At 34.9% G+C, this 27,917-nt stretch overlaps 4 protein-coding genes and 1 non-coding gene across 5 annotated transcripts; 3 read left to right on the forward strand and 2 right to left on the reverse strand.

Moving 5' to 3' along the window:
• Nucleotides 1-659: 659 nt before the first annotated feature.
• On the reverse strand, nt 660-8,863 carry LOC122602897 (magnesium-chelatase subunit ChlD, chloroplastic). Its single transcript, XM_043775508.1, has 15 exons — nt 8,459-8,863; nt 7,003-7,181; nt 6,749-6,833; nt 6,354-6,670; nt 6,122-6,245; nt 5,266-5,358; nt 4,650-4,745; nt 3,889-4,023; nt 3,567-3,791; nt 3,255-3,410; nt 2,502-2,609; nt 1,989-2,123; nt 1,695-1,850; nt 983-1,103; nt 660-904 (listed from the first exon to the last, which is right to left on the reverse strand). Exons 1-15 carry the CDS (start codon nt 8,768-8,770, stop codon nt 819-821), a joined length of 2,328 nt encoding a protein of 775 aa, XP_043631443.1. The 5' UTR covers nt 8,771-8,863; the 3' UTR covers nt 660-818.
• Nucleotides 8,864-12,095: 3,232 nt separating this feature from the next.
• Nucleotides 12,096-12,291, reverse strand: LOC122606346. Its single transcript, XR_006324863.1, has one exon. It is a non-coding gene; the product is annotated as a U2 spliceosomal RNA (small nuclear RNA).
• Nucleotides 12,292-12,620: 329 nt separating this feature from the next.
• Nucleotides 12,621-16,336, forward strand: LOC122602898 (beta-glucosidase BoGH3B-like). The gene is made up of 10 exons (XM_043775510.1): nt 12,621-12,674; nt 13,065-13,323; nt 13,440-13,650; nt 13,751-13,841; nt 13,940-14,085; nt 14,658-14,901; nt 14,991-15,095; nt 15,163-15,345; nt 15,437-15,641; nt 15,725-16,336. Exons 2-10 carry the CDS (start codon nt 13,095-13,097, stop codon nt 16,210-16,212), a joined length of 1,902 nt encoding a protein of 633 aa, XP_043631445.1. The 5' UTR covers nt 12,621-12,674; nt 13,065-13,094; the 3' UTR covers nt 16,213-16,336.
• A 2,389-nt stretch (nt 16,337-18,725) lies between these two features.
• Nucleotides 18,726-20,585, forward strand: LOC122602899 (organelle RRM domain-containing protein 2, mitochondrial). The gene is made up of 3 exons (XM_043775511.1): nt 18,726-18,926; nt 19,858-19,926; nt 20,026-20,585. Exons 1-3 carry the CDS (start codon nt 18,809-18,811, stop codon nt 20,265-20,267), a joined length of 429 nt encoding a protein of 142 aa, XP_043631446.1. The 5' UTR covers nt 18,726-18,808; the 3' UTR covers nt 20,268-20,585.
• Nucleotides 20,586-21,814: 1,229 nt separating this feature from the next.
• LOC122603376 (arginine biosynthesis bifunctional protein ArgJ, chloroplastic) lies at nt 21,815-26,993 on the forward strand. The gene is made up of 16 exons (XM_043776058.1): nt 21,815-21,970; nt 22,332-22,457; nt 23,188-23,311; nt 23,458-23,531; nt 23,613-23,657; nt 23,806-23,856; nt 23,932-24,000; nt 24,074-24,132; nt 24,519-24,588; nt 25,044-25,124; nt 25,274-25,360; nt 25,663-25,785; nt 25,880-26,020; nt 26,102-26,247; nt 26,513-26,583; nt 26,692-26,993. Exons 1-16 carry the CDS (start codon nt 21,908-21,910, stop codon nt 26,772-26,774), a joined length of 1,413 nt encoding a protein of 470 aa, XP_043631993.1. The 5' UTR covers nt 21,815-21,907; the 3' UTR covers nt 26,775-26,993.
• The last annotated feature ends 924 nt before the right edge of the window (nt 26,994-27,917 follow it).

A 27,917-nucleotide genomic window follows, 5' to 3' on the forward strand; every position in this document is an offset into this window, starting at 1 on the left:
CCTCCATCAAATGCAAGTTCTGTATCCAGAGGGGGATTGGTCGGGACACAACAATAGATTAATGGTTTTGTTCTTCCCAAACCAGGTCTTCATATTAGCAGCAGCATGCTTTCTTGACTATTTTTTCACAGAGTAATTTCCTAAAACATACTCGCTCCTTCCAAAAGCTTTACAAAGTATAAAGTTTTACCGAACGTATAATTATTACATTGTACAGTATAGTAATAGGATCATGTATTTTTGTTTTAGAACTCTTAGATGTTAGTATTATGAAAAGGTATCACGAGTAACATGATAAAAGTTAATACATTATATCTACAAATTAGAGATTTATTTGGGAGCAAATCAAAATAGAAATGTCCTCTCGCTTATTTTAAAATGGACGCATTATACCTTTTTCGTTCAGTACAATACTGCTACCTCACATCCTTAATTTTCTCTATGTGATGAAATAAATAATCAACCCCCCTTGAATGTAAGAGTTGCAGTTCAGATCTTCTGAACAACAACAGTGCATATCTCAGAGGCTTCATGATATTAAGTCACATTACAATCTGGATTGTTTGGAAGTGCCATGTTAACGGGCAGCCAGACATTTTTTACTATTTTCGGGTTGTATGATACCATGACAGGTCGTGGAACAAGACATTAGGAGGGACTAAACCAAAATGATTACTATTTTGGATATATATTGGAAGTTAGGATATGAACAAGGCTCAAAAAATAGTGTCATGACAATGGGTCCATCCTCGTGTCTCACTTTTAGTGGAAACAAATACCGCAACAGACATGTTACAATTTTGTTGCATTTTTGTGATTTATGAGTTCTTCAAAGTTGATAGTGCATCCTTTGTTGCAGCAGAGATCACAGCATCAGAAGCATTAGGAAGGTAATAATATTTTCCTGGGGAAGTAGTAACATGGATATCAGTAAAGGAAAGAAACTACATTATACAACAATTTGGTGTATGCAGACTCGTACCTTGGGCGACTCGAGCAATCTCTTTGGCAAAACCAGTTGAAACAAACTTATTTTCCGTGTCAATGACAAGAAGAGACATTCCAGCTTTGTAAATTTTACCAGCCACTTCGAGTATCTCATCCTTCAAATCATAACATAATGAAAAATCATATAATAGCCAACACATATAGTTATGGGTCCACCTCACATGCCACATGGATTTTGTAATCAAATACATCTAGTTTGTAACTGTTGCTTCTCCTGGGTGAGTAATAAGTACATAGAGGTTAAAGTCTGGAATATTGTTTCCAAATACATCAATGAAAGTCATTCAAGTGGCTCAAAATAATAACTTTGTAGATGGAAGGCTTCATTCGTTTTTGTTGTTTTAACATTTCCATTATCTGGCCGCTTTTATATGGTACAATGAGAAACAAAGATGTGACCCGCAGAGACGCCAAATTTAAAAAGTATCACTTTTTTGGAAATCCAAAATGGAAAAGAAAATCCAGTTTTGAGACGATGATATTCATGCAAATTTAGATAGAAGGAAGAGGATTTGATGTTTTCATCCACTTAAGTGTCACATAATGGGGTTGTACACTGTAGTTATAACTATGAAACGCTATTTGCAGGTTCCATCTATAAAATATGAATATAAACAAGAATATATGACTATGGTCTATGGGTGAGAAATGAACTTGGAACCCATCAGCTAGAGGAATGAATTTACCTTTAACTCTTGAGAAGTAGGCCTTGGTGCATCTGAAGCCATTTCAGGATCATTAGATCTTTTGAGTGAAATATTTGCTCTACCATCGGTTATTGCTACAATCATTATACGTCCAACGTCGCCACTCTTCTCTGCATTTATTCCAACCCTAACGGCCTGATCAAAATCACCATTAGTATACCATTAGCTAAAGCAACACAAATGCACTTTGAGTATGGTGGCTAAATTAGCAAATAAGTTACTTTTGTTATATCATGGAACCATAAATTACAAAATTTTGTTTTTTGTTCATACGGTGGTAAGTCCATGAGCGAGCGGAGATCCTCCACCACATGGAAGCCTCTCTAGACGTTTCCTAGCCATTGAAATGGATCTAGAAGGAGGTAGAAGAACTTCTGCAGCATCTCCACGAAAGGGAATGATGGCCACCTATAAGTTTCACATAAAGAGAAGAAATTCAGATAGCTTTAACACATTAAGAGGGGTGCAAAAGACAAGCTTGTGTAGACAACCTAAAAAAAGGAGAGAAATCAGAACAAACATATAGCACTCAAGATAGACCGAACCAAAACTGTGGTATGAACTCACAACCTCCAAAAGTAAAGTTGAGGGAGTAAATTAAAAGTTCTTTCTTTTAGGAAAATACAATAATCACAATGATGATTATGCATTAACAACCAGCATATAAAATAATTTAGACCAATATTATTAGAAAGTTACTTAGCTGATATATTTATATTCAGTTTTGACCCTCTGGCAACTATCTTGAAATTAAAAGCTTTGTTGCTTCTTGTTAAAAATCATTACCTGATCTCTGCTTGTATAGCTTTCTGCTAATAGTTTAAGTGCTGCACCCTTTGCATTCTGCATTCGATTTAGTGCCATGCTTCCACTAGCATCAACCACAAATATAACCTGTCAAATGTAGAAAGAAACATACTATTAAAAAGATTGACCAAGGAGTTAGACTAAACTATAATGAAATTTGCTATTTGTTCCATTCAAAAGAACATTCAAGCTTTATCCATTTCATTACCAAAGACAGGGTTGGTATACAGATCTTAAGGAAAATAAACACATATCTATTTATTATCATTAGTAACTTTCTTAACATCACGATAGCATATTATATATATATATATAGGGGAAAGATAATTTGAGACCAAATAAAAAAAGTCCAAAAAAGGACCATTGATTTTCGTAACTTACACACCACCATCATCATCTACTAAGATATACAAGACTTTTTTGTAAAAACACTAAGACTTTCCGGCGACGGGCCCACCAGAAAATCATGTGTAAGTTAACTTACACATGTGTAAGTTAACTTACACATGTGTAAGTTAACTTACACATGATTTTCTGGTGGGCCCGTCGCCGGAAAGTCTTAGTGTTTTTACAAAAAAGTCTTGTATATCTTAGTAGATGATGATGGTGTACAAAAATCAATGGTCCTAGTTGGTCCTAAAATAAGAGGTGGTCTCAAAATATCTCACCCCTATATATATATATATGTATGTATTAAGATAGCCTATATAACTGAAACGGAGAGGTACTTACCAAGGCGCCTGCTTTCCGTGCCATTCGTTTAGCTCTCATATCTGTCTTCTCTACAAAAACTTTCCTAACCTTTAGTAAGTCCTTTTCTCTACGTAATTTTTGATATGGTGCAGCTGCTCGTAAAGTAGCATCAACAGCTAATCGTTTTACTGGACCCTGTTCAAATATAACAACATAGTTTCAAATTTTCAGGCCCTTGTAGTAGTAACACTTGAGTCACAAAGGTAAAAATATATAGAATAAGGGGAATATATAGGCTTCTTGCATATTTCTTTTTCACAGTTCACTATAAATTATTAGTAGGATCTATACCTTGGGAAGCATCGGTTTAATATATCGACCTCGGTCTTCTGAGAAAATGACATTCTTTGCTCTCCCGGCTTTACCTTTTTTCCTTTGTGCTTGCTGTGCGAAGAAGAGAAGTTTCTCATCCACGAGACCACCTTCTGCATCAAAGATAAATTCTTCAGGTATTTGATCCTGTTGCTGTTCATTCTCCTCGTCATTTTCATTTTCATCATCTTCCTTATCTTCATCCTGTTTATACAATTAGATTAACCACAAATTAGCAACAATTTTCTAGAACAATAAGCAATATATTTAACAAATTTGAAGTTTGGACATAATGACGAACCTCTTTCTCCTCTTCTTCATTCTGGTTCTCAGATTCTTGACTTTGTGGAGGGGGTGGTGGTGGCGGAGGTTGCTGTTGTTGCTGTTCCGGGGGGGTCTCGTTAAATATTGAACGAGGAAGAATGACAAGCTCTACCTGTCATTGCATAGCAAGAATGAGCATCTGTAAAATTCGTATAACTTGGTACAGCAGTCCATAGTAGGGATCACATTAGCCAAACTTTATATACTTGATCTGAGCTTGAAACATAAAACGGGTCGATTTTGAGCTTAGAGGGAAAAACTCTAACTGTTATTGAGCTTTTCGAGCCAATATGTATGTATGTCTCTGTGTCTGTGCATAGATCTTTGATTTTAGCTTTATAATCATCAAGAAAAATATGGTTGCTTATCATATCTTCAATTATATGTGGATACGTTATTCACCAAGAAAGTTAGAGATATATGTCAACTTGTCTGCTAAACAAATGATTCTTTTCTACACTAGGAAAGATAAACTTAAATGATTACTAGGAAAATTCTTGTTTTATTCTTATCATGTAACGGTGTTGTTGTGCCTAAATACAGGAAGGAGGGACAATATTACACACTTTGTGTTTGATACATGAAATTTTCTATATTACGCACCATGTCTTTCACGGAGAATATATTGATCGGTGCTGTTATAAACATTATAGAAAAAAGCACAAATAAGTGGAGAAAGATTTTCGGAAAACAATTTACTGAAAAGAAATAATCAAAACCCTTATTTTTAATACTTACAGCTTTCTTGAGGTCATCCACATTAACCTTTTCACGACCTTCCAGAGCAGCCAAACTTTTGGCAACACGTGCAGCATATAGTTCAGCACGATGTCCCTGTAAAAAAGTCCACAAAAGATATAAATTTTTAACCTGTGGGTATAGGTACAACAACTATCTTAACTAGGGTGTTATGAAATGAGTCTCATATCAGGTTTGCTCTAATTTTTTTTTTCTCCATGTCATAAAACGAAAATAACCCAATCAGAGTACAATCTTCTAGTTCCAACACAAAAGGTTGTCATGCATTGTACTGCATGCAATACCCATCAATCAGTTAAAAGATCTACTTAATTGGGATTTTACAAAGAGATGTTCACAAGTGTGATGGAATTACAAGTACTAAGAGTACAGTTTTGATTTTTGAATATCATGATTCTTTTTTCTTTTTTTTTTTTTTTTAAATTTTGTTCGATTTTTCCCACAATGTGCTATGTGTTTCGTGGTATTTATATAGGGAATACAGTACACTGTTGATAATTCATCTATGAGCCATCTAGTTTTAGAACTTTGCCTTCTCGGTTTGTTTCTGTAACGTATCCTTCAATAAAATATAAAATGAAAATAGAAGGTTAACCTGGCAACCACCGCGGAGAGCTTCCATGACCAGGTACTTCAATTGCTCTCGGCTAATGCTAACATCCTTCAAGTATTCCCTTGCCAAAATAATCTGTATGAAAATAGTGAGCAGTGTGTTCCTGTAAGCAACATATTTCACTACACTTGATGCACCATTTAGCCAAGAACACTATTGTTTACAATTATGAGTGACATCTACTCTACATTAACCAACAAATCTAACTGTGTCTATTAAACGGGTAAACGGATACATGACCCTTATTCAGGTTACCCGGAGTGGGCGAGTCCTTTGACTTAGATGACCTAACCGGGATATCTCCATGGCCAAACCCTTCCCTGGGTACCCCCAAGATGTTACAACAAATAATTGATCATGTTGTAAGTATGATTCCATGCATTCCCTTAGAAGTCTAGTCGTGCAGGGGGCTAATAAAGGTTAACCTTTTTACCTCTATACTTTTTATTGGGTTGCTTCGGGTTATGTTTCTCTCAAAGATCAAGAAGGTAAAACTGAAAAGCTTAGCTTAAGAGGGAACAACTTAATCGGGTAACATGGTTTCACACCCGACCCACCCATTTTCCCACTTCAGCTAAATAATGTTGGTCAGGGTCGGCCAGATAAGATGTGTTTGTGATGACCCAAATGCTGCACGACATGAATCAACTGAACAAGAAATGATGAAACTTCCAACAAAGAAATAAAGTAAATATAGCTTCAGTACATTGAACAAAAAGTGTGTGATTGATACTGTGTTGCTTAACTGCCATTAATAACACATGTTGCCATTTTATGCTTGATTTGATAGCAATGGTGAATATCATAAATCCTTGAATAAGTACTTGCCAGCCATTACCTGAGTCTTTGCGGAGTCTGTTCCTTCCTCCATCAATTTAAAAACCTCATTACTTTGTTCTTGAAACTGTGTTGCTATCTCTACAGCAGCAACACGATCCTCAAAACTCATTGGGAGATCTGCACTGCAGAACAAAGATTTCATTGGTAGAAACATAAGAAGGACAAAGATACCTCTAAACTTACCTTATATATATATATATATGAACTTCTTTTTGTTGTTAATAAGCTACCTTAAATTGATTGCAATACGATCCAGTAAATGTTCACGTACAGCACCTTCTTCTGGATTATAAGTAGCGATTAACAGCGGCTTGCATGGATGACGAAAGCTGATTCCTTCCCTTTCAACAATGTTAACACCATCCGTCAACACATTCAGAAGCAAATTACTTATACCCTCATCTAGTAAGTTGATTTCATCAACATAAAGAACTCCTCTATGTGCTTCAGCCAAAAGACCTGGCTGGAATACAGTGGTTCCAGTCTTGACAGACTCCTCAACATCAACAGATCCAATTAGTCGATCTTCTGTAACACCAAGTGGAATCTGCATAAAGACAGAAGATTGAGTAACATATAAAGCAGATGACAGTGCTAGATTACATGGTTTCCTCATTGACGCTACCTGTACAAATGGTGATTTGACTACTTGGGTCTTGACATTACCAGCAGAGTCATATTCCACTCTGTCAGAAAGTCCATCTTCCCACCTTCAATAATTATGGTAACAGTCTGATCAATACTTGTTTATTATTTTTTCATGTCCTTAAATTAAGTAATGCCAAAGCCCATTTATGAACCAAATACACCCAAAGTGTCATGCAATGACAAAATGTAATTTAAGCTCAAATCAATAATGTTGAGATTTGATAACCTTACTCTTCTGGGCAAGATGGATCAGCATTTGAAGTTGAACCAACAACGACATCAATTGGAGGCAGAATTGCATGCAACCCGCGTGACATAACCGTCTTGGCAGTTCCTCTTTTGCCAGAGATTGCAATCCCTCCGATCTCACGGTCAATAGCCCCAAGTAAAAGTGCAGTCTTAATAGCATCCTAATTAATGAAAATAATCTCAGTAACATATATGAACACCAGCCCACAAAGGCATGTGAAATCATTTCAAAACAGTCATTGCCTTATATCATAATTTAACTTCACTCTTCAACCAACAAAAGAGAAACCATGTGTGAACTGTTTTCAGGTACACATTCAGTCATTTACGTGTTTAACTTGAAAAATGAGGCTTGCCTTCATAAAGAGACACCAATGTTTTCATGGCCATGTATTTCATGAAAGTCACAATTTATTAAATCAACAGTTTCATACTTCAGGTATCCTTCAATTACTTTATATACTATACAAACACAAACGGGAATTTTTTGTACGGATGGGACTAAAATTCTAACCATTGGTGCAACTAGGAACTTTACCTAATATATTTGCAAAAGTAGGAAGTCCGGTGTCTTAAACACCGGACTTGGCCACGTACACTGAAGTGAGGTTTCTACACCACCGAACTTGCCCACGTGTTGCTCAGGAAAGGTAGTAAGGTAATGCAGACACCGAACTAGCATTTGAAGTTTGAAGTTCGGCTATGTAGACACCGGACTTGGCTCCTATCACTTTAAATGGTTGAAGTTGGTTGTTTTGAATAAGTAACAAATATATATGGTCTGCATGTGGCGACAAAAAAAGTGAAGTTTGGTAACTACATAACCGGACTTCCTTTAATTTTTATGCAGGTATCTTTTGTTTGGGTAAACATTAATACAATGAAGACAAACAAGTTTGGATAATCGAAAATTCGGTGGTGTAGAAACCGCACTTGAGTGTACGTGGCCAAGTGCGGTGTTTAAGACACCAGACTTCCTACTTTTGCAAATATATTAGGTAAAGTTCCTAGTTACACCAATGGATGAAATTTTAGTCCCATCCGTACAAAAAATTCCACAATCGGTGACATTTTAAGACTATAACTTGTTTCAAAAACAGAAACACTCCAGTTAACATATAAATTTCAGGTGCCAAATGTATATCAGCTTGGGCCCTGGGTGTTAAATCTACACATACTTTTTTACAGCTGCAAACAGTTGAAAGTAGTCACATTTATAGTAGGCGTTTATTTATCTGTTTGTCGCTAGTTTTTTTACAGCAGATAGGCAACAGCAAACACTAGTATAAAAAACTTAAAACTGCTACGAAGTATCAGTTATTTGACTAGCAAATAAGCATGCATTTTAAAAATAACCTGTCCCAATTCAGCTTAATATTAATTAATTCATAAATGCAATCAATCATGAACTCAAATACACAAACGCACATTACATTACCTGACCAACAACTGCAGCGAGAGGGAAGTACTGTCTACCATAAGGAATAGTAGACGGAGCAGCTGAATTCTCAATGCCGATGGACACGGTGGCCGCACCGTTGCTGGATTCTAGAGTTGCGGACGCGCGAATACGGACGCGATGGATGCTGTTTTTGTGTTTGATCTTGAGTGCTGCTGAATTCGGACCGCCTAGTGGTAATTTCAGAGGAGATAAGATTGGATTGTGAATGAAATATCGGCGATTATTTAGAAATGAGGAATTATTATTATTATTCGTATTAGTAGAAGCTGGAGAATGTAGAAGCGCCATGGATGGATTGGGTTGAATGGACCAAAAAAAGAGTCTAGTGAAAGGGAGAGTTTGTATGTGTCCCAGTGTGTGTGTGTTTCTCTTATCTGATGGGATTACCGTTATCTCTCTATCCCATATCTTCTTTGTTTAAAGGGTCCGAATTATATACCATACTAATTCACTGAGATTATTCCAATTATGTAAAATCTTATCCCATTCGGGTTAATATTTTACCAATATTTTATATAAATAAAGTAAGATTGTGATAACATAATATTTTTTTAAACAAATCTTATTTGGCATCATTACACTTTTTCTTATTAGTTATGTATTTTTTATCTAATTAATTTATATCATCTTTTGAATTTAAATTTTTAGTCCCTTCATTTGAAAATTTTTAAATCTTTCAACCCTAATGTAATATAAGTCTAATGTATAATAACATTGCTTACTTGCCTCTAAAATATAGACATTTTTACTTACGGTTTTTTTTATATTTCATTATGATAATAAACATGTATTTACGAAACTTATTTAAAAATATTCGGGTTAAACCCGGGATAATTAGCTAGTAGTACAATATAATACGTATAACAAATTTAGACTTCAGTACAAGTAAATTGAAATTCAAAAACTTTGGGAATTGCCAAAAGAGTTCATCTTCACTAAAACTTTACTACTACTACTAATGTATTCATTGTGTTTCTATCATGAAAATTTTTAGTACTCCGTACCTTATGATTTTTATGAATAATTTAACATAAACATTCTAGTAATCCACTTAACAATTGTATTACCTTATTTCAAATGGTATAGTCACAAGGAAACATCTTTCCTCACAAGTCAAAAGAGATCAAAGGTTAAGTCTTATTCTAAACATATGGGGTGACCAAATTTTCACCTATGTGACTTCTGGGTGAATTTTTAAAAAAATATCTTTGGGTGATAGGATTTTTAATCTAGACCTTTAGATATTCACAAGTAACATACATTTCAAAAAGGGTGATAATTTACTAATCTCTATCTTAAAAACATTTTTAGATTCTATCAAAATGTTAAGAAAAATTATTAGATTGAATTTTAAAGAGGAAATATCTTATTCCAATATAAGTTTTTTTTTTAACAGCAAAATTTTTTATTAAAAATTAGCTTTCGACAAGATACCGAAACCTAAGATTATAACAAGTTGGGCTAATTTGCCATAGTGGCCAAACTAATTTATCTTTTTTTCTACGATAATTGATCCAAAAAATAGAGATAGAAACAATCGACTTAAAAATATCTAAGCTTGAAGCTGATCATCCGTTGTAGACGGTGTCATTGCGATATTTCTAAACCGACCACCACCAAATTAGACAAATAGCTTCCAAAATAGCTCTATACTTTTTGCTTACCATTAGCTCCTTGATCCATTGTGGTACTTGTGAATGGTTGGACTTTAGGATTGTAACTTGCAGCCAAAATGATATTAAGGTTCTAGTTTCACTCGTGAGATTACAATTCACGAACAAGTGATCAGTAGACTCGGACCCTTTATTACATAATGGACTAGTGATGAATTGTATCTCTAAGTCTTTGTGACTTAAATTTAGCCGAGTGGAAATTCGATCACGTAGCATTCTCCACTGAAAAATATTCACTTTTCTTGGCACTAAGGAGTTCCAAGTTCCAACCTGTGGTAAAACTTTTAGTTGGCAATATAGACAAATAAAGGCTGCATCTAATATCTTTTATCAAAAAAAATTGGTGAGCATTTAAATTCCAGTGCCACTTATCTGAATTTTCTGACAAAATAACATTTTCCAGCATCGAAGACAAGTCTACAAGCTGCTCATTTTCGCGCCCTCCACGCACTGGTCTCCGCCAGTCCCAAGCCCATTTATCAGAGACATATCGATCAGATATATAACAATCTGGTTGAATATCTAAGGTATACAACCTTGGAAATTTAGTCGCCAAAGGTATGTTGTCAATCCATGTATCTTTCCAAAATCTCGAGTTAGATCCATCACCAACAGCAATATAAGTTTTAATATTATAAACTATTTGTTTTTTTAATAAAAGCATGTAAAATTTAAATTATACAATTACTTTGTATCTTCTAAAGCTAAACGGAGTGGGTCGTTTTGGGTAGGCGATCCAGCAGATTTTGCCGGCTAGTCGCCGGGAACACCGCCCCCCATAGGCGATATGGGGTTTGAGCGATTTATGCATGTCGCTTGCAAAGTTCAATTTGATCTAACATATGCCACATTTGTTATCACATATTTTTGTTTTTTAGTGGGTTTAATAATTAATATATATAAATTAATTGTCACATGTCATAAAAGGTTACCTCACCTTTCAAGCAACCACTCCTCCTTTTTTTTCCGCAAGCAACCCCAACAACCTAGAATGTCACATGGCGCGAGATGATTGAAGTAACCCAACCCCGACAAACCACTCTAGATAGCCTAACTACTGTATATACTTGTTAACCTAAGTATCTTTCTTTTCTTATATTTACTTTATTTTACATTCATAACTCATAAGGTACTAACAAAAATTTGAGCTACCATCACAAGTTACAAACACCAATTACATAGCTACCAATTAAATGCTTTAGCTAGTTGCGCTAAATATGTTGAAAAGCTGAGCATGTAATATTGATTTATAACTAGCGTGTAAATCGAGCTTTAACAAGTATTGGTTTACAAGCGTTTTTCGAAATTTTGATTTTTATAACTAAAACTAAAGTATCTAGTCAAGCTTAAAGTTATCGAGTTCATGCTACTATGATGTATTTTAATTAGTATTAGTATTAGTTCAATACCTTAACATGGAGCTCAAACGCATCCATTAGTTAACCGAGTTCGAGATTGGAAATAAAGGGCTTAGTCAAGCTCATCGAGTTTGATAACTAAATCGAGCCTGAGCATTATATGCAACCAATAAAAGTTTCAAGTCTACTCGTATTCTCTATCTTATTTTCTTTCTTTGTTAATAATTGTATACTTTTGATTTCATTTATAAGCGGCTTATAAGTGTAACATGTGTCTTCGAAACAATTTAACAAACTACAAATGCTAAGTAATTATAATTATCGCCCTCGGAAAAGATTGTGTGGAGGCCGGCATGCTATAATTGAAAGGCATCGGCATTGCCGTTCGAAAAGACATAAGCATTCATTCACAACTCCGCTTAATTGTCTTCGCTTTAAGTGGAGGCCGGCATGCTTTTGTTGGACACTCTACTGATTGTCATGTAAACTTTGTTTGATATATGTTGCTTTTGATTCCGATTCATGTTACATACATTTTGGTATAACAGTTCAAAAATAATACTCAACATTGACTAGAGATTGGAGGGGTGTGCCAGGCCTAGGTGAGAGTGTAAGACCAAGGCGACACTGAAAGCCAGACTAGCAAGCTAGCCGAGTGGTCTTTCCCCCCATAAAAAATAAGATTAATATCGAGTGAGCCAATGGCTCACATATCAGATATTAAACTGATAAGAACAGATACTACACTTGATCTTAGCCAAAAGGCCGAGAAAGGTATGCTTTTCCTTTTCTTGGGCCTTTGCTTTTATAACCATCTCCACCTTCCTACTTCACTTCTCACATCCGATGTGGGATACACAACATTCAGATTAAAAAGACTGGTGAAAAGAACTCATATATATTTACATATTTTTTTAATATAATGTAAATGTAAATGTGTTCCAATTAACAAATATCTTTTTTTTTTTAACTTTTCAACCCAAGTGAACTCTCTCTCTCACTCCACTCATATCTAAGTAATGATTGACTTCAAAGAATTTGTTAATGGTGTCTATATATTCTACTTAAATCATATACTCGTATGTTACATATGTTTGACAAAAAAAACTGAACTTCAGTGTCGATTCTTCTAAACAACTTGTTAGATGCCAATTTTTTCATGTAAGAGCTGATCAATTCTTTTGTATTTATGTCATTTTCTGTCATAAAACTGATTTTTGTTTACAAATGAGTTTCTGTATTTTTGTAGCATCACATGTATTCTTTGCTTTTCATTTATTAATTTTTGTTATGCAAGCTTTTGTCTTTTAGTTCATTTTTTATAGAATAATATTATAGCTTTCAATTTTTTGCCCACAACTATCATTCTTTGTTTTTTCTTCTTGTCTATATTAAGTTTCTTATTGTCTGTTAGGAGTTAAAAACAAGATTCCATTTTTGGACAAGTCTCGCATTTTTCTTTTAATCATCATATGATAATATATTATAGTAAACCTTGAATTTATAAGCAAAATTATTAGTCTTTTATCACTATAAAAGTTTGGCCATTAGGAAGAGCATACTTGATACTCCTCAATTGCAATGGAAGTGAAGAACATGAAGAAATATTCAGTTTGGTTGATAATGGTGATGTGTTGCTTGGCTTCCATGGCTGAAGCAAAGTACTTTAAGTACAAAGACCCAAAACAACCAATGGGTGTTCGGATTAAAGACTTGATGAAAAGGATGACATTAGAGGAAAAGATTGGGCAAATGACCCAAATTGATAGATCAGTTGCCTCCACTGAAGTCATGCAGAAGTATTTTATTGGTACAAGAATCACTCTATATATCTAATTTACTTTATATTCTTATAATCAATTACTAAATGTTCATGGGTCATTTTTCTAGTTTGTATATATATGCTGAACCAGTGTGCTTTTGCAGGTAGTATATTGACTATACCCTTTCCAGGGAGTCTTCTACCCGAAAAATCAGCCCCCAAAGCATGGATTGACATGGTCAATGCTTTCCAAAATGCTTCATTATTGACCCGATTGGGGATACCGATGATTTATGGGATTGATGCTGTCCATGGGCATAACAATGTTTACAAAGCTACAATCTTTCCTCACAATATTGGTCTTGGAGTGACTAGGTAAGCTGTATAGCAACTAAAATGCATGACTATGTCTTCTTGTAGATATATGGTTTATTATTGTCAAGTTAACCGGATATGTTTGTCAAAATCGGATCAGGGATCCTGTTCTGCTTAAGAAGATTGGAGCTGCAACTGCACTTGAAGTTAGAGCCACTGGCATACATTATACTTTTGCACCTTGTATTGCTGTGAGTAATAAGAAATTAGTACTTGTTTACTGCTATATATCGCCATTAACAAAAAGGTGCAGTCGCTTTGAACACTTATAGTTGTTATATTTAAACAGGTATGTAGAGACCCGAGATGGGGTCGCAGCTATGAGAGTTATAGTGAAGATCCAAAAATCGTTAAACTAATGACTGAGATTATACCAGGTTTACAAGGAGATATCCCTGCCGGTTCAAGAAAGGGTGTTCCTTACGTTGGTGGGCAGTAAGTTCGTTACCTTTCCAAAAAAAGCTTTAGTGGTCACATGTATGAACCACAAAATTATACCCAACCTTACGATAGCCTGAGTTCCTATTCATTTTAAACACTTAGATTTTTCAGAGATTTGAACTCCTTTACAAATAAATTTATGGTAAAGGGTGTGATTAAACTGATTTAAGAACTCATTAAGTGACAGATGATGTACAAGTTTGAAAGACAGATATAAGACCTACATTATGGTCATCATCATTCTGGTCTGTGGATAAGATCAACTTTTTTAGTGCACTATCCGCATTTCAATCAAGTATAGATTTAAATTAAATGAGCTCCTGTATGGACCATATCTTCCACTTGCTAAAATCTTGAAAATGAATCTAGAAACCAAGAAGATAGAAAAGCTTATGCAACTGAAACCTGGCCTTTTTTCAAGACTCAATTTCTTTTTATTATGCTTTATGATATCGATGAATGCCTTTAAATACTACCTTTTGTCTAAGATTTAAACAGTGGGTTATATATATGGGCATACATACAATATATTTGGGAATTATACATGTTAATTACATTTTTCACAGAAAAAAGATAGCAGCATGTGCTAAGCATTATTTGGGAGATGGGGGGACTCTTGGGGGCAAAGACCAGGGCAACACGATCATAGATGCTAAAGGGTTATTCCGCATACACATGCCAGCATACTATGATGCCGTCATTAAGGGCGTGTCTACGGTTATGGTCTCATATTCTAGTTGGAATGGGGTTAAAATGCACACGAATCAGTACCTTGTCACTGATTTCCTCAAGAACACTCTCAAATTTAGAGTAAAGTCTGCTTCTCAAATTGCATCAAATGTTTTTTTTTTAACACGAACGCAACAACTTGTAAAGTTTTCGGTTGATGGTGACTTCAGGGGTTTGTTATATCAGATTTTCAAGGGATTGACAGGATCACTACTCCTATTCATGCTAACTATACTTACTCGATCCTAGCTGGGATGAATGCTGGCATAGACATGGTCAGTTTTCTTGTGAATTTGTAAAATTTTAACCATTCAAGACTCTTTATATGTTAAAATCATGCAGTTCATGATAGGATTCAACTACGAAGAGTTCATTGGTCGTCTAACTTACCTAGTTAAGAAGCAGTTCATACCTATGAGTCGTATTGACGATGCAGTTAAGAGGATTTTAAGGGTCAAGTTCACCATGGGTCTGTTTGAGAACCCCTTTGGCGATTACAGCATGACAAAGTATCTTGGAAGTCAGGTAAGCCCATGACTTCCATGATTAACGAGACCCCTAAGAACGAATGCACTCTTTTGTTATTATAATTAGTAATCAAACTGTATGCAAACAGGAGCACAGAGATTTGGCCAGGGAAGCCGTGAGGAAAACACTTGTGTTACTGAAAAACGGAAAATCTATAAAGAAGCCATTGCTACCACTTCCCAAAAAGGCATCAAAGATACTAGTTGCAGGGTCCCATGCCAATAATCTTGGTTATCAATGTGGAGGATGGACATCACAGTGGCAAGGGGTTTCAGGAAATAATGTTACAGCTGGTACAATCACAAATCATCAACACTTAAATCACCTAAAGGAGGTAATTTTCAAAAAATCTTGAACAAAAGTTTCAATTTTGCAGGCACCACAATCCTGTCTGCTGTGAAAAGAGCCATTGATCCAACAACTCAAGTCGTTTACAATGAGAATCCGAATGGTGGGTTTGTTAAGTCTAACAAATTCGACTATGCAATAGTAGTGGTGGGTGAGAAACCATATGCAGAGGTTTTTGGAGACAGCTCAAATTTGACCATCTCTGAGCCTGGACCGAGCACCATCAAGAGTGTCTGTGGTTCAGTGAAATGTGTAGTGGTGTTGATCACCGGCCGACCTGTGGTGGTGCAGCCATATGTAAATACCATAGACGCCCTTGTAGCTGCTTGGCTTCCAGGAACCGAGGGTCAAGGTATCACGGATGTTCTGTTTGGTGATTATGGTTTTACGGGCAAGCTTGCTCGAACTTGGTTCAAGTCAGTTGATCAGTTGCCGATGAATGTTGGGGATGTACATTACGACCCCATATACCCATTTGGGTTTGGACTCACCACCAAGCCTAAGAAGAACTTGTGAGCATTTAAATGTTCAAATAAACTGTCTACTTCTACATCATGTCACCATGTAAAAGTGCATGATGATGTATTTCATTTTTCTGACATGACTAGTAATAATAATTGAAAAGATGAGTTTGTTATTCCTCTAAAAAATATTGAGGAGAACCATGGAATTAAGCAATGCATCCATTTATTTTCACAGCCTGTGTCCCGACCAGGGAATATTCAGATTTCTAACCACTGAAAGTGACTGACACATGTGTCTCGTACAACAGCAAACCATATGTCGTTGACCATTTGACCAGACTTTCCGCAGCGACGTTGTTGCGGAAAGTCTTGCCACGTCAGATTTCCACCAACCAATGTCATTATTAATTGTTGGGACTTTGACCAGACTTTCCGCAACGACGTCGCTGCAGAAAGTGTTTCGAAATTCGGATATTTAAAGCGACTTTTCCTTTCTTATCTTCTTTGCAACCCATGCCCCAACTAGAGAATATTCAGATTCCCGACCAAGCACTTTCAGCAGCGACGTCACTGCTAAAAGTGACCAAACACTTGCAGGGATCATTAGGAATTTTTTTTAAATTAATACTATATTATTATATGATTGCTAACAAAAGTTTATATGCCTATATAATTCTTTACAAATGTTGATATGACTATCTATATATATTTGATCAGTGGCGGATCCAGGATTTCATCTTACGTAGGTCCTTGATTTTGACTTGACGACTTAATTCAAGCAGGGAAAATTAATTAAATGGGTCGGGTCAACTTATTTCGGCCGTGTTATCGCACCCTTGATCTTTAAGGATGCCTTCGGGTTCCAACCTCTATCATACTGTCTGTTAGGATGTCAGTGTTATAGTTCGAACCCACTAACCAACTAACACGTCGTTCTAACAAAAAAAAAATGCATACATACCATAACTAGCATAAATTTAACCATATACAATACAGAAATACATTTGAAAACTACTAAATTAATATTGGCAACAATAATGTTATCATGCTTCTCTTGTGTATTTTAGATGCCAATGCAATAACATAGATTGGGCATCAAAACACACAATTTCTTTTTACTTTTATATTATAAAAAAGACATTGAAAGATATATAATCCTGATACCATTTTAAAATAAATTTGTACTCAACACAAATCCATGTTTTAAATAAATTATATAGTTTAAGGTTTAAATTGATAAATGATTTAATAATTGACGTAGATAAAAACTTAATCTTGTTTCAATCTTACAAGTTACAACCTAATTACTTCTTAAGACTTAGTACGTAGTTAGTTCTATTAAAACTTGTACTCTTTGCTAAGAAAAATGTACATTAGAAGCTGGTAAGAAAATAAACAAAAAGCATTGGAGGGCACTTCTATATAATAAACAGAAGAAAGATCAATAGGACTGTCTTGGCATTTTAGTGACACGTGACTCACAAAAGTTCTAGTTAGGGAGCATTAAACAATTAAACAATAAAAACTTCATCTTCTTCGTTTGTTTCTCTCTTTTACAGTCGCCGAAAAATTATTTTTCTCACCACCAAGTCTTGATGTTTATACAACAATAGAATAAGGTAGGTCCTAACCAGATCTTTAGGTAGGTCCTTGAAATAATTGTCACATAACCTCTAAATATCTTTCAAAACTAAGGTTCTTGTATGGTAGATCCGCACTGCATTTGATCACCATCCCTCTCATGAAAACATTTATTTATAAAATTTTTGCATACATATGATCATAGCACTATTCATGCAAATATGATCATAGAATTCATGTCTCCACATAATTGTATAAAGGATAATAATTCATGTCTCTACATAATTGTAAAATTCAAAATGCATCTAAATAACTCAAAAAATAACTAAAACACATTCACGGTGTAAAAGATAATTAGTGATTGAGCTTGATTTAAAAGATTTTTAAAAGTTCATGCAATTTTTAAGGTTATTAATATAACTTTTCATATATTAATAATTACTATTGTATTAAGAAAGAAGTATATGTACAAACTCATTGTATACAATATGCAAAAAACTATTTGAACAGTACAAAACAAAACTCTAATCAAAATTTCATAATCTAAAACGAAGAGGTATGCCTTGAGACCAAAGTCGAACCATTTTTGGTCATCTCATTTTTTTTCATTTAGCAATACTAGATGAAGTTTTAAACTAATTATTTGACATATATATGCAAAAACTAAATATTTGTAAACCTTTGATTTAACTATGGTCTCGAGTTCGAGCCTTGGTAGGTTATCCTCGACGGTATTTTTCAATTAAGGGGGTGGTATGGTGAGAAAGGCTATTTAAGATCTGCTTAGTGTGGGACCCTTTCGTTGTGCTATTAGCACACATCATACGCATCTGAGGTAAAATTTACTTATAAAAAAAAAAAGTTAAGAAGATCTTTAAAGGGTAAAAGAATTAAGAAGTAAAACTACAGGGTGAGAAAGACATAGAATAGAAATCCAGGGGAGATAATGGTAAAACATAGAAATAGGGTTTATCATTTGATGCAGCAACATCATATACTCTCGAAAATCATTTTTAAGGCAATAACAAACTAGGGTTTATCAAATCCCACTCATTTCAATTAAAAAAATGGCATTTTCATCTGCTTTTCGTCGGGTAATAAATGGATCATCTTCGATTATGACGTCACCATTTGCGTCAGCTCGTTTCAACTCAACCCTCACTGCCCCTAAGCTCTTTATCAGCGGTTCGTATACATTTACCCAGTACTACTTTCATTTGTCTAAATTATTTTAATTATCCTTACTGCTTTTTATTTTATATTTTCTATTGCGAATTAATTATCTGTGATTGGTTTCAACAACATGCCTTTGGGGATATTGATTGATGGTGGATGAAGTACAAAGTTAGGTTGCAGAACGATATAGGTTTTATTATAATGTTGTGTGCATAATTTGCAATTATAAAACAGAACCAACGAAATATACATGGACATTGAATATATAGATCAGCTTATTTGTTCGGAAATTTAGTTTGCTTTGCGCATTTATAACAGTAGTCAAGATTTTCATGTAAAAATGTTTTTCGTTGACACATTTCCTTTCTTTATATATCTCCCATAACAAGCGTTTGGTGCAAGTTGACTTTGCATATGTAAGTTGTCATCAAGAAGGCTAAGGGGGCGTTTAGTTATGAAAAACACCCTTCGTTTTCCATTTTTGTTTTTTAAGAAAACATGGAAAACAGAAAACGTGATCAAATCATAGTTTTCCAAGAAAACATAAAACACTGTTTTCTACACTTTTTTATTGTTCCCCACTTTTCCATTTTCTAAAGTTTAAAAACCTTAAATTATATTAACTCTCCCCTTACGCCTCCGCCCATGCCCCCCGTCACCCCCGCCCCACCTCCGTCAACCCCCGCCTCCACCCCACCTCCAACCTCTCACTTTATCAAGTTTATAAGAATATGTTTATAATATGGAAAATGAAAATAGCATTTTCTAGTTTTGCACGCAGCACGCGTTTTCAAAACTTTCAAAACTCTTCCATTTTCACTAGTGAGATTGATGATGTATATCTTCCGTATATAAATATGAATTTAGCAAGGCATTGTCATTGGATTGTTATAATGCTTGACGATACTTTGTTGGTGTTACTTTTGAACATCATTTGCAGGTTTGAACAGAAATACTACTGATGAAAAACTTAAAGAAGCATTTGCTCCTTATGGCCAACTTGTTGAAGGTAGATAAGCACTTTTTGTAGTTTCTCATCCAAACCCGCCCAGTTATTTCATTTGTTTGTCATCTTGTGTAACACCACAGTCCTCGTTTAACTTTGCAGCAAAAGTCATCATGGATAGAGCCACCCAAAGATCAAAGGGGTTTGGCTTTGTCACATATGCATCAATTGAAGAAGCTGAGAAGGCCCGTGAAGGAATGAATGCAAAGTACTTAGACGGATGGGTTATTTTTGTCGATCCTGCAAAACAAAGGGAATACAGACCTCCTCCTCAACCCGAATCACAGCAGTCATCTGATCTGGGTTACAAAACAAACAAGACTATCGGTTGGTGTGGCAATTAGCAGGTTCACCTTTTGCCTCTGCCATGCGGTTGATATTGTTTACAGATCGTCTTAGACATTTTGGGGTCACGTAAAAGTTATTTATTCTTAAGAAAGCTTACTATTGAAACTGCTGTTCTCGTATTGAATTTGGTAGCAGGATTCTCTGGCATTATGAAGAATTTCGTCTTGTGGCTTCTTAGTTCTTACAAAGAAATGCATGGTTTATATAATTATTGGATATTTGGCCATTATAATGGTTTTTAGAGATGTTAAGAGTATTTCTGTAAAACTTTCTAGTTTAAAAATTTGCTACCTTTAAATACCGATTTAGTTTTACATATCCATATCTACATTTTAAAAGATACACAAAGTTATTTTGTCTTGGTTTGTTATTGCATCCAATTACTTCATTAAACACGTCTGTGAAAAAAAATGCACAACCGATCGCCCAATTTCATATTTTAGGTTCCACCTTTTTCATATGATGCAAACCAAGTATATGATTTAAATCATAATTCAGTTAAATTAAGTATTTTTCAATTTTATGTTGGACTTTGTTTTCTTTTTTGTTTTGATTTTGGTTTTAGTTTCAACACATCCGTCTTGACTCACTTAGAAGTCAACATGACCGAACCCAAAATTAATTAATTTATGATCTGGAAGTAAACTTCTAATAAGCTTTGAATAAGATTTCCCAATCACCATAATAAGATTTCATTTATTTATTCTATTCACTTTTTTGCAACGTGATAAATAATATTGAATGTTACATAAATGGAAGTAACAAATGTCTAATAAAATAAAATAAAATAAATTAATGTATATCCATAAGGAAGTGATATGTTCACAAGAATTTTTATTCATACACAAAAAATCTACATATCTATAAAACAAACTACCAAATAATTAAGATTTTGAAATGATCATATTACCCCTCTTCTTTATTCACTAATTTAAACATCTTCACCTATTTACCTATAATACTCAATAAATTACAACATGGATATCAACCATAACAACCCCTATTACATCAATTAATTTGAAATAAACATATCTGAGGTAGTTTACAAGTAGATAGATTTGCTATAATATTTAATCTAAGGTTCCGGAAGTCGCTAAGTATTTCTAGGTCGACTAGGGAGTTGAGAATACTCGGGTCCATGCAGTGAGTATTCGGGGGTCAAACTCAGAGTAACCAGATCGACTTGGCATCTTACCTTGTACTCGGGCAATACTCAGCTCAACTCGAATATTAATCATTAAAAAATTAATAATAAATGTGTTTTTGGTTTTAAAAAAATTAATTTGGTTTAAGAAAAAATTAGATAAATACACTCTAAGATAACATAACATGTCAAATCACATGGTATCTTAAAATAAATAATTACTCGTAAATGTCACAATCGATGATGACTCACTTCTTTCTTCCCCACTCACATCTCACATATGACATAATACTCGTAACACTCAAAAGAATTAAAAGGTTAAGCTTTTGATTGTGCGGCTTATTTTGAAGAAGTACTTCATAAAATACCCCTGTAAAAACCAACCCTAGCTCTCTCTCGCCGACCTGCAAATTCGAATACCTCTAAATTCACATAATATTTATGTTTGCACCTCCATAATATATATTGTAGGAAGAAAGAAAGAAGTGAAGAATGTCACTGTGTTTTCATCCCCATTTTGTCCCACTTCAGTTTCCAGACTTCAATTCTCGCAAGGTCAGTCCTTCTTCTTCTTTAAAGTTAAACATTCATTCTTCGTCACTTTAGATACTAATACTACTAATATAATAATACTAATAATTATAAATGCAAGAACAGGGTAATTTGTTTATAATTAATTGCCTTTAGTTTAGATCAATTATTTACAGTGAACTCTTGAAATGATGGTATCCAGTGTGATATATCACACCGAAGTCCTTATGATACCAATATAAGGAGCTAGGAATGATCATGTAGTAAAACTCACTAAGATTCTAGATTCAAATTTCATACCAGTTGCTTATTTGTTGGGAGTCTATTAATGTATGTGATGTTTGTACTTGGTATCAAAGTCGGTGTGTTATGCATTTTTCCGCAGTTATCGGGTTCATTTTCTATTTCAAAGAGAGACTTTCGGGTATTTGCAACGTCATCGGCTGTAAAAGAGGCATCCACTTTCATCGAGGCAGCTCCAATATTTTTGCCTCAAGGACCATGGAAGCAGGTAATGAATTTGGTTAAAGAAATGCTATATGCTCGTTCATTTCATGCGTACACATAGGTATGATGACATGTGTTCACACTTATTTCTCTCACGTCACAATAACATGAGTATGAGGATTTGTATGCACATAATGTATGGAAGTTTTATCATTTCTTATTGTGATGCATGTTCTGAACTTTGCGGCACTTAAAAGATTGGATCGCTTGTCCGAACGCAAAGAAAAACCAGTTTGAGTTTTGGATATGTATTTAGTATAGTAATGATTAAATATTGGTCGAAGAGGGGTATTTGGTTACTTGAAGGGTCAATTGTAGGCTAGAAATTGAAGGTTTTTAAATTCCAAGTTTGTACAGTTCTCTAAATCTGAAAATATATCTTGTTAAGGTGTGACGTATTGGAATTCAAAGGGAGAAATGAAAGGGTTATATGTCTTGGTACATCCCGGGAAAAGAAGAAATTTGGAATTCAAGAAAACAACTTTGTTTTCTTATTTACCTTTTCTGGCTGTACATTTCCTTATGCATCATCTATCTGTGTTAAAATCTCTGCAAGGCTTAGATGCTCCACAAACAATGTGTACTCTTTGATAAACTAATAGAGATGTTATCATTTAGTTTAGGCTACTTCCATATGAAGTTGTTTATCAGTTAATGTTGCTGGTTGTGCAGACCTCTTTATGTATTGAATCTTGTAAGGATATGATCTTGACTAAAGAGTTTTCATTGTTAAGATTCCTGGTGGAGTTACTGCTGCCGAGGGGTTCAAAGCTGCAGGGATGTACGGTGGATTGCGAGCCTTAGGAGAGAAGCCCGATCTTGCACTTGTAACTTGTGATGTAGATGCTGTAGCTGCAGGTCTGTTCCTATAAATTTATGTTGGCTTTTTACTGCTTAAAGGGCCTTGATCAAGTAGGATGAAAAGAACATAGAAACCATATGCCTTGTAACTAATTACTAATGTATGGTGTATCATCATTATCCTGATGACAGTTCTTTTTCAGGGACATTTACTAAAAATGTGGTTGCAGCTGCACCTGTTCTTTACTGCAAAAGTACCTTAGAAAAATCTAAAACGGTGGGTTATCTATTTAACTTTTGTCTTCTACTTCCAAATCTCTTGAACCAGGCCACTGACTTCAATTACTCAACCTTCTAGGCTCGTGCGGTATTGATAAATGCTGGTCAAGCAAATGCTGCAACGGTAATTTTTTATTTGAGAGATTTCAATTTGTTGCCTGCAAAATGTGTTCCATATATATGGTTCAGATTCTTCTTTACCTCCGTTTGATTAATTCATGATTTAACTCAATTCACTAATGGTGAACTATGAAATTTTGTATGACTACCAGGGAGATGCAGGCTACCAAGATGTATTAGATTGTTCAAATGCCCTTGCTAAGGTATGTGAACCTTAGCAGGTTTTTGTATCTCTATTAAAATGATGAAAATGATTATGATATGTAACTTTTGAACAGTTACTTCAAGTAAGACCAGATGAAATATTGATAGAATCAACCGGTGTAATCGGTCAACGAATAAAGAAGGTATATAAGTGAAAACCCTTATTTGAATTCAGTAAGTGTGTTACTGATTTATCAAGTATCATGCCATGTGCAGGAGCCTCTACTCAATTCTCTTCCTAAATTAATTGGTTTGCTTTCATCAAGCGTCAAAGGGTAATGTTATGTTATAATTTCATGCAGCTTGCTTCATCTTATAGCATCATATCATTCCTTTTTGATTTTCCATTGATTTTAATGATACTTTTTAGTTCGATGGAAGTATCTTGTTTATTGAAAGTGAGCCCCCCTGGGTCCAAAATTTGCAACGTATGAGATGACATGTAGCTTGATAAAGAGTTTACAGTCAAATGTCTGTAAAGTATCTTAATGAGTACAACTTAGAGGAAAATCATGGATCAAAATTGAAGAAGTTGATTTCAACTTGAGTAATAAATTAGTGTTGAACAAGAAAGTGAACAGGAATCAAAACGTCACTAAAAAATTGAAGTGTTCACCTTTTTTTAGAAAATGAGGTTTTAATTATAACTACGGGTCTGCAGAGCAGATTCTGCTGCTGTGGCAATAACAACAACGGATCTTGTGAGTAAGAGTGTGGCAGTAGAGCTTGAGGTATGTATAGAAACTCTTCTTTACAAAGTATTGTATGAAGAATATGTGTTAACATTGCGGGAATATATACTCTGAAACAACTTATTCTTATCCAACAATTAATTCCAATTCCCAACAGTCAGAGAACTAGAGCCAGTACTTCTATTTTATTCTGCATTTTGATTTTTATTTGGGGCTAAAGAGAGGCCTTCACTTAATCTGAACCAATGCTTTACCACCTATGAGTATGTGCCTCTGGATAGACATCCATGTGAATTTATATCTTGTTTTAAACTTTAAAAAAAATGTCCATATATAATGAAATCTCCATAATATGGTGAAAAACAAATGGTTTTGCAAAACCTGTTTGATAATAATTATAATATATTTACTATTCTTAAAAGTGAGACAATATAAATACATTTTCATTGACTAAAATTGACAATCAAATTTACTTTTCTATTTGAATTATGCAGGTTGGCGGAACCCGTATAAGAATCGGGGGTATGGCAAAAGGTTCCGGAATGATCCACCCAAATATGGGAACGCTTCTTGGGGTATGTAACTATGTTTCACAAGATGTGTTTCTCAGAATATTCTTAAAATAAAAACTGATTGAGACTCTGAGACGGTATAAAACACCCTAATAAACACTGAGAACAAAAACTATGTTCTTAACCCATTTCCTCTTGTTGATATTTTTCAGGTGATAACCACTGATGCCCTTGTAGATGCTGATGTCTGGCGAAAGATGGTACAGGTTGCTGTAAATCGAAGTTTTAACCAGATAACTGTGAGTAGCAACCATTTGTGTTAAACTTGATTGTCAGAGCATTGAGCCTCCAAGATTGAAGTTCAAATGCATACAGACCTGTAAATAGTTTTTGGATCTTAAAGTTACAGCATTTTTTTTATCTGAATATTATAAATTTCAGTTATGATAATAAGCTAAAATAAACACTTTATCACCCTCAAATTCAGTAGTGGAGTCAGAAAATCTTTGAAGAGGGTACATTTAGGACGTGCAAGTGGTACTTTCAGATATTTAACCAACAATCAGGCTCTCACACTAAACTTTGTTCTATACAATTGTAGGTAGACGGAGATACCAGCACGAATGATACCATTATTGCTTTGGCTAGTGGTCTATCTGGATCAAACAAGATATCGGCACTACACACTTCTGAAGCCAAACAACTGCAAATGTGCCTAGATGCAGTACGTACCAATGCAGCTTTTTATTCAAAATATGACAATTTCCCCCATGTAAGTCATTATGTTAACAATTACAGTGTTGCTCGATCTTCTTCAGGTAATGCAAGGGCTTGCCAAATCAGTAGCTTGGGATGGAGAAGGGGCAACATGCCTTGTAGAGGTCACAGTAACTGGTGCAGGTAGTGAAGCAGAAGCCGCTAAGGTTGCACGTTCAGTCGCATCTTCATCACTTACCAAGGCACGGTGATATTTGTATATGTGTATGTTATGAAATCTTTTCTGATAATTTCAAGTGGTCAGTGATTTTCGAGTTTATCAGGCTGCAGTATACGGTAGGGATCCAAATTGGGGACGTATAGCATGTGCTGCAGGGTATGCAGGAGTTCCTTTCGACTCAAATGCACTCAGAATAGCACTCGGAGATATCCTGCTTATGGATAGAGGGCAACCACTTCCATTTGATCGGTAAGACCAACCTTTATCACGCGCTCAAACATTTTTAGCAGCTCCTTTTGGATGCACAACTCTTGATGGTCGGGCTAGTTTTGTCTGAATTGTAACCATCCATTGGGCTTTGCCAAATTTCAGCAGGTTTTATGGATAAAAAATGAAGCTCTAGACTTAAGATCATTTTCTTTTTTTACCCGTTAGAGATTAAATACAACCCAAATCAGCTCATTCATAAAGGGTCAAAACATTTTAAATGTTAAAAGTCTGAAACCTGTTTCAGGTCTGCAGCTAGTAATTACCTCAAGGAGGCTGGTGAAGCTCATGGCACCGTCAAAATTCAGATCTCTATAGGTAAGTTACTTTGTGAAGTCAACATGCTCGTATACAGCTTGACCATTTTCATTGCTGACATCTAAGGGTCTAAACTGACATGGTAAAACTTTCTTTTTGACTCAATAGGAGATGGACCTGGAACAGGATTAGCTTGGGGGTGTGATTTAAGTTATGACTATGTGAAGATCAATGCTGAGTACACCACATAAAGTTTGGGGTGCCATTTACTCTGCCAGCTTTTTTTCATACAATTGTGGTGTTTGAAGAAAACTCAAGCTTATTCGTAAGTTAAGTAGTGTATTTTTTTTTTTTTTTTTCTTGCAAAGACGCCGGATAGTTTGTGATTGGCTAAATTCGAATCCCATCAGATAGTTTGTGATTGGGTAATTTCAAATCTCATCAGCATGTTAATGCATTTTGTTTGGTTAGTCAATATCGCCATTGAAATGCTACATAAGAGCATACACACAAGTTAAGCGTTTAAAAGGTCCATTACTTTAGTCTGTTTTACATTGTGGAACACACAAGTTAAGCGTTTAAAAGGTCCATTACTTTCGTCCGTTTTACATTGTGGAATTTTTTTACATTACATTCCACAAAATAGAAACAAATTTGGTGGAAATTAGCTATTAATGCGTTCTTTCTAAGCCTACCACTGACCAAAGAACATGGTCTTCCTTTCTGCTATTTTTATTTCATTTTCTAACTGTTGCATTTGTGAAACATATTTTTGGCAGTTTTTGGTCAACTATAGATTATACCTGATTAATGATTGAGTAGCAACCAATACGATTACGTAGGGAAAAAAATTAATTGTTACAATAGATGTTAATGATACTATTTTTACAATGAATAAAAACATTGACCTCAAACCAACCATGCCTACTTTGTTAACTTGATCCTGCCATGGGATCTCATTTTTCACATTTGATACAAGCCCTAATTAGATGCTATTTTCTATCAGCATTCAAAATACAAGATTTTTAGTGACCAAAGGAAAACACAATTAAGATGACAGATAAGTCATGCCAATAGTTTGTGGTGTATTCTCATAGCTTGGGGTGGTTAAGGTAGATATGGCATAGTTGGTTATAAAATGTGTAGTTTCAATGATCAAACACTTAACCAAGCTGATAAACTACAAACCGGATAATTAACCAACCTATAAAGCCAAAGAAAACAACTACACAAGCAACTTAACACAATATACAACACAGCCACAGCACATAAAATGATACTCGTATAATCTTATTTTCAAACTAACCAACCTATGAAGCAAATCACTGTTTTAAAAACTATACACCGCACAACTTGGCTTCCAAAAACAAATCTGTTGCATAAGCAACTTGCCC

The sequence above is a fragment of the Erigeron canadensis genome, chromosome 6 (assembly GCF_010389155.1).
Source record: "Erigeron canadensis isolate Cc75 chromosome 6, C_canadensis_v1, whole genome shotgun sequence".
In the NCBI taxonomy this organism is placed as follows: Eukaryota; Viridiplantae; Streptophyta; class Magnoliopsida; order Asterales; family Asteraceae; genus Erigeron; species Erigeron canadensis.

Bases quoted from the DNA above. Each gene is read 5' to 3' on its own strand.
- LOC122602898 (XM_043775510.1), top strand. From the start codon at position 13,095: ATGGAAGTGAAGAACATGAAGAAATATTCAGTTTGGTTGATAATGGTG. The intron at 13,651-13,750 runs GTAAGCTGTATA...AAATCGGATCAG, and splicing joins ATTGGTCTTGGAGTGACTAG to GGATCCTGTTCTGCTTAAGA. The intron at 15,642-15,724 runs GTACAATCACAA...TCAATTTTGCAG, and splicing joins AGGAAATAATGTTACAGCTG to GCACCACAATCCTGTCTGCT.
- LOC122602897 (XM_043775508.1), bottom strand. From the start codon at position 8,770: ATGGCGCTTCTACATTCTCCAGCTTCTACTAATACGAATAATAATAAT. The intron at 5,359-6,121 runs GTAATGGCTGGC...ATTTTCATACAG, and splicing joins CAGACTCCGCAAAGACTCAG to ATTATTTTGGCAAGGGAATA. The intron at 2,610-3,254 runs GTAAGTACCTCT...TACATTTGACAG, and splicing joins CACGGAAAGCAGGCGCCTTG to GTTATATTTGTGGTTGATGC.
- LOC122603376 (XM_043776058.1), top strand. From the start codon at position 21,908: ATGTCACTGTGTTTTCATCCCCATTTTGTCCCACTTCAGTTTCCAGAC. The intron at 25,361-25,662 runs GTGAGTAGCAAC...ATACAATTGTAG, and splicing joins GAAGTTTTAACCAGATAACT to GTAGACGGAGATACCAGCAC. The intron at 26,584-26,691 runs GTAAGTTACTTT...TTGACTCAATAG, and splicing joins CAAAATTCAGATCTCTATAG to GAGATGGACCTGGAACAGGA.
- LOC122602899 (XM_043775511.1), top strand. From the start codon at position 18,809: ATGGCATTTTCATCTGCTTTTCGTCGGGTAATAAATGGATCATCTTCG. The intron at 18,927-19,857 runs GTTCGTATACAT...CATCATTTGCAG, and splicing joins CCCTAAGCTCTTTATCAGCG to GTTTGAACAGAAATACTACT. The intron at 19,927-20,025 runs GTAGATAAGCAC...TTAACTTTGCAG, and splicing joins TTATGGCCAACTTGTTGAAG to CAAAAGTCATCATGGATAGA.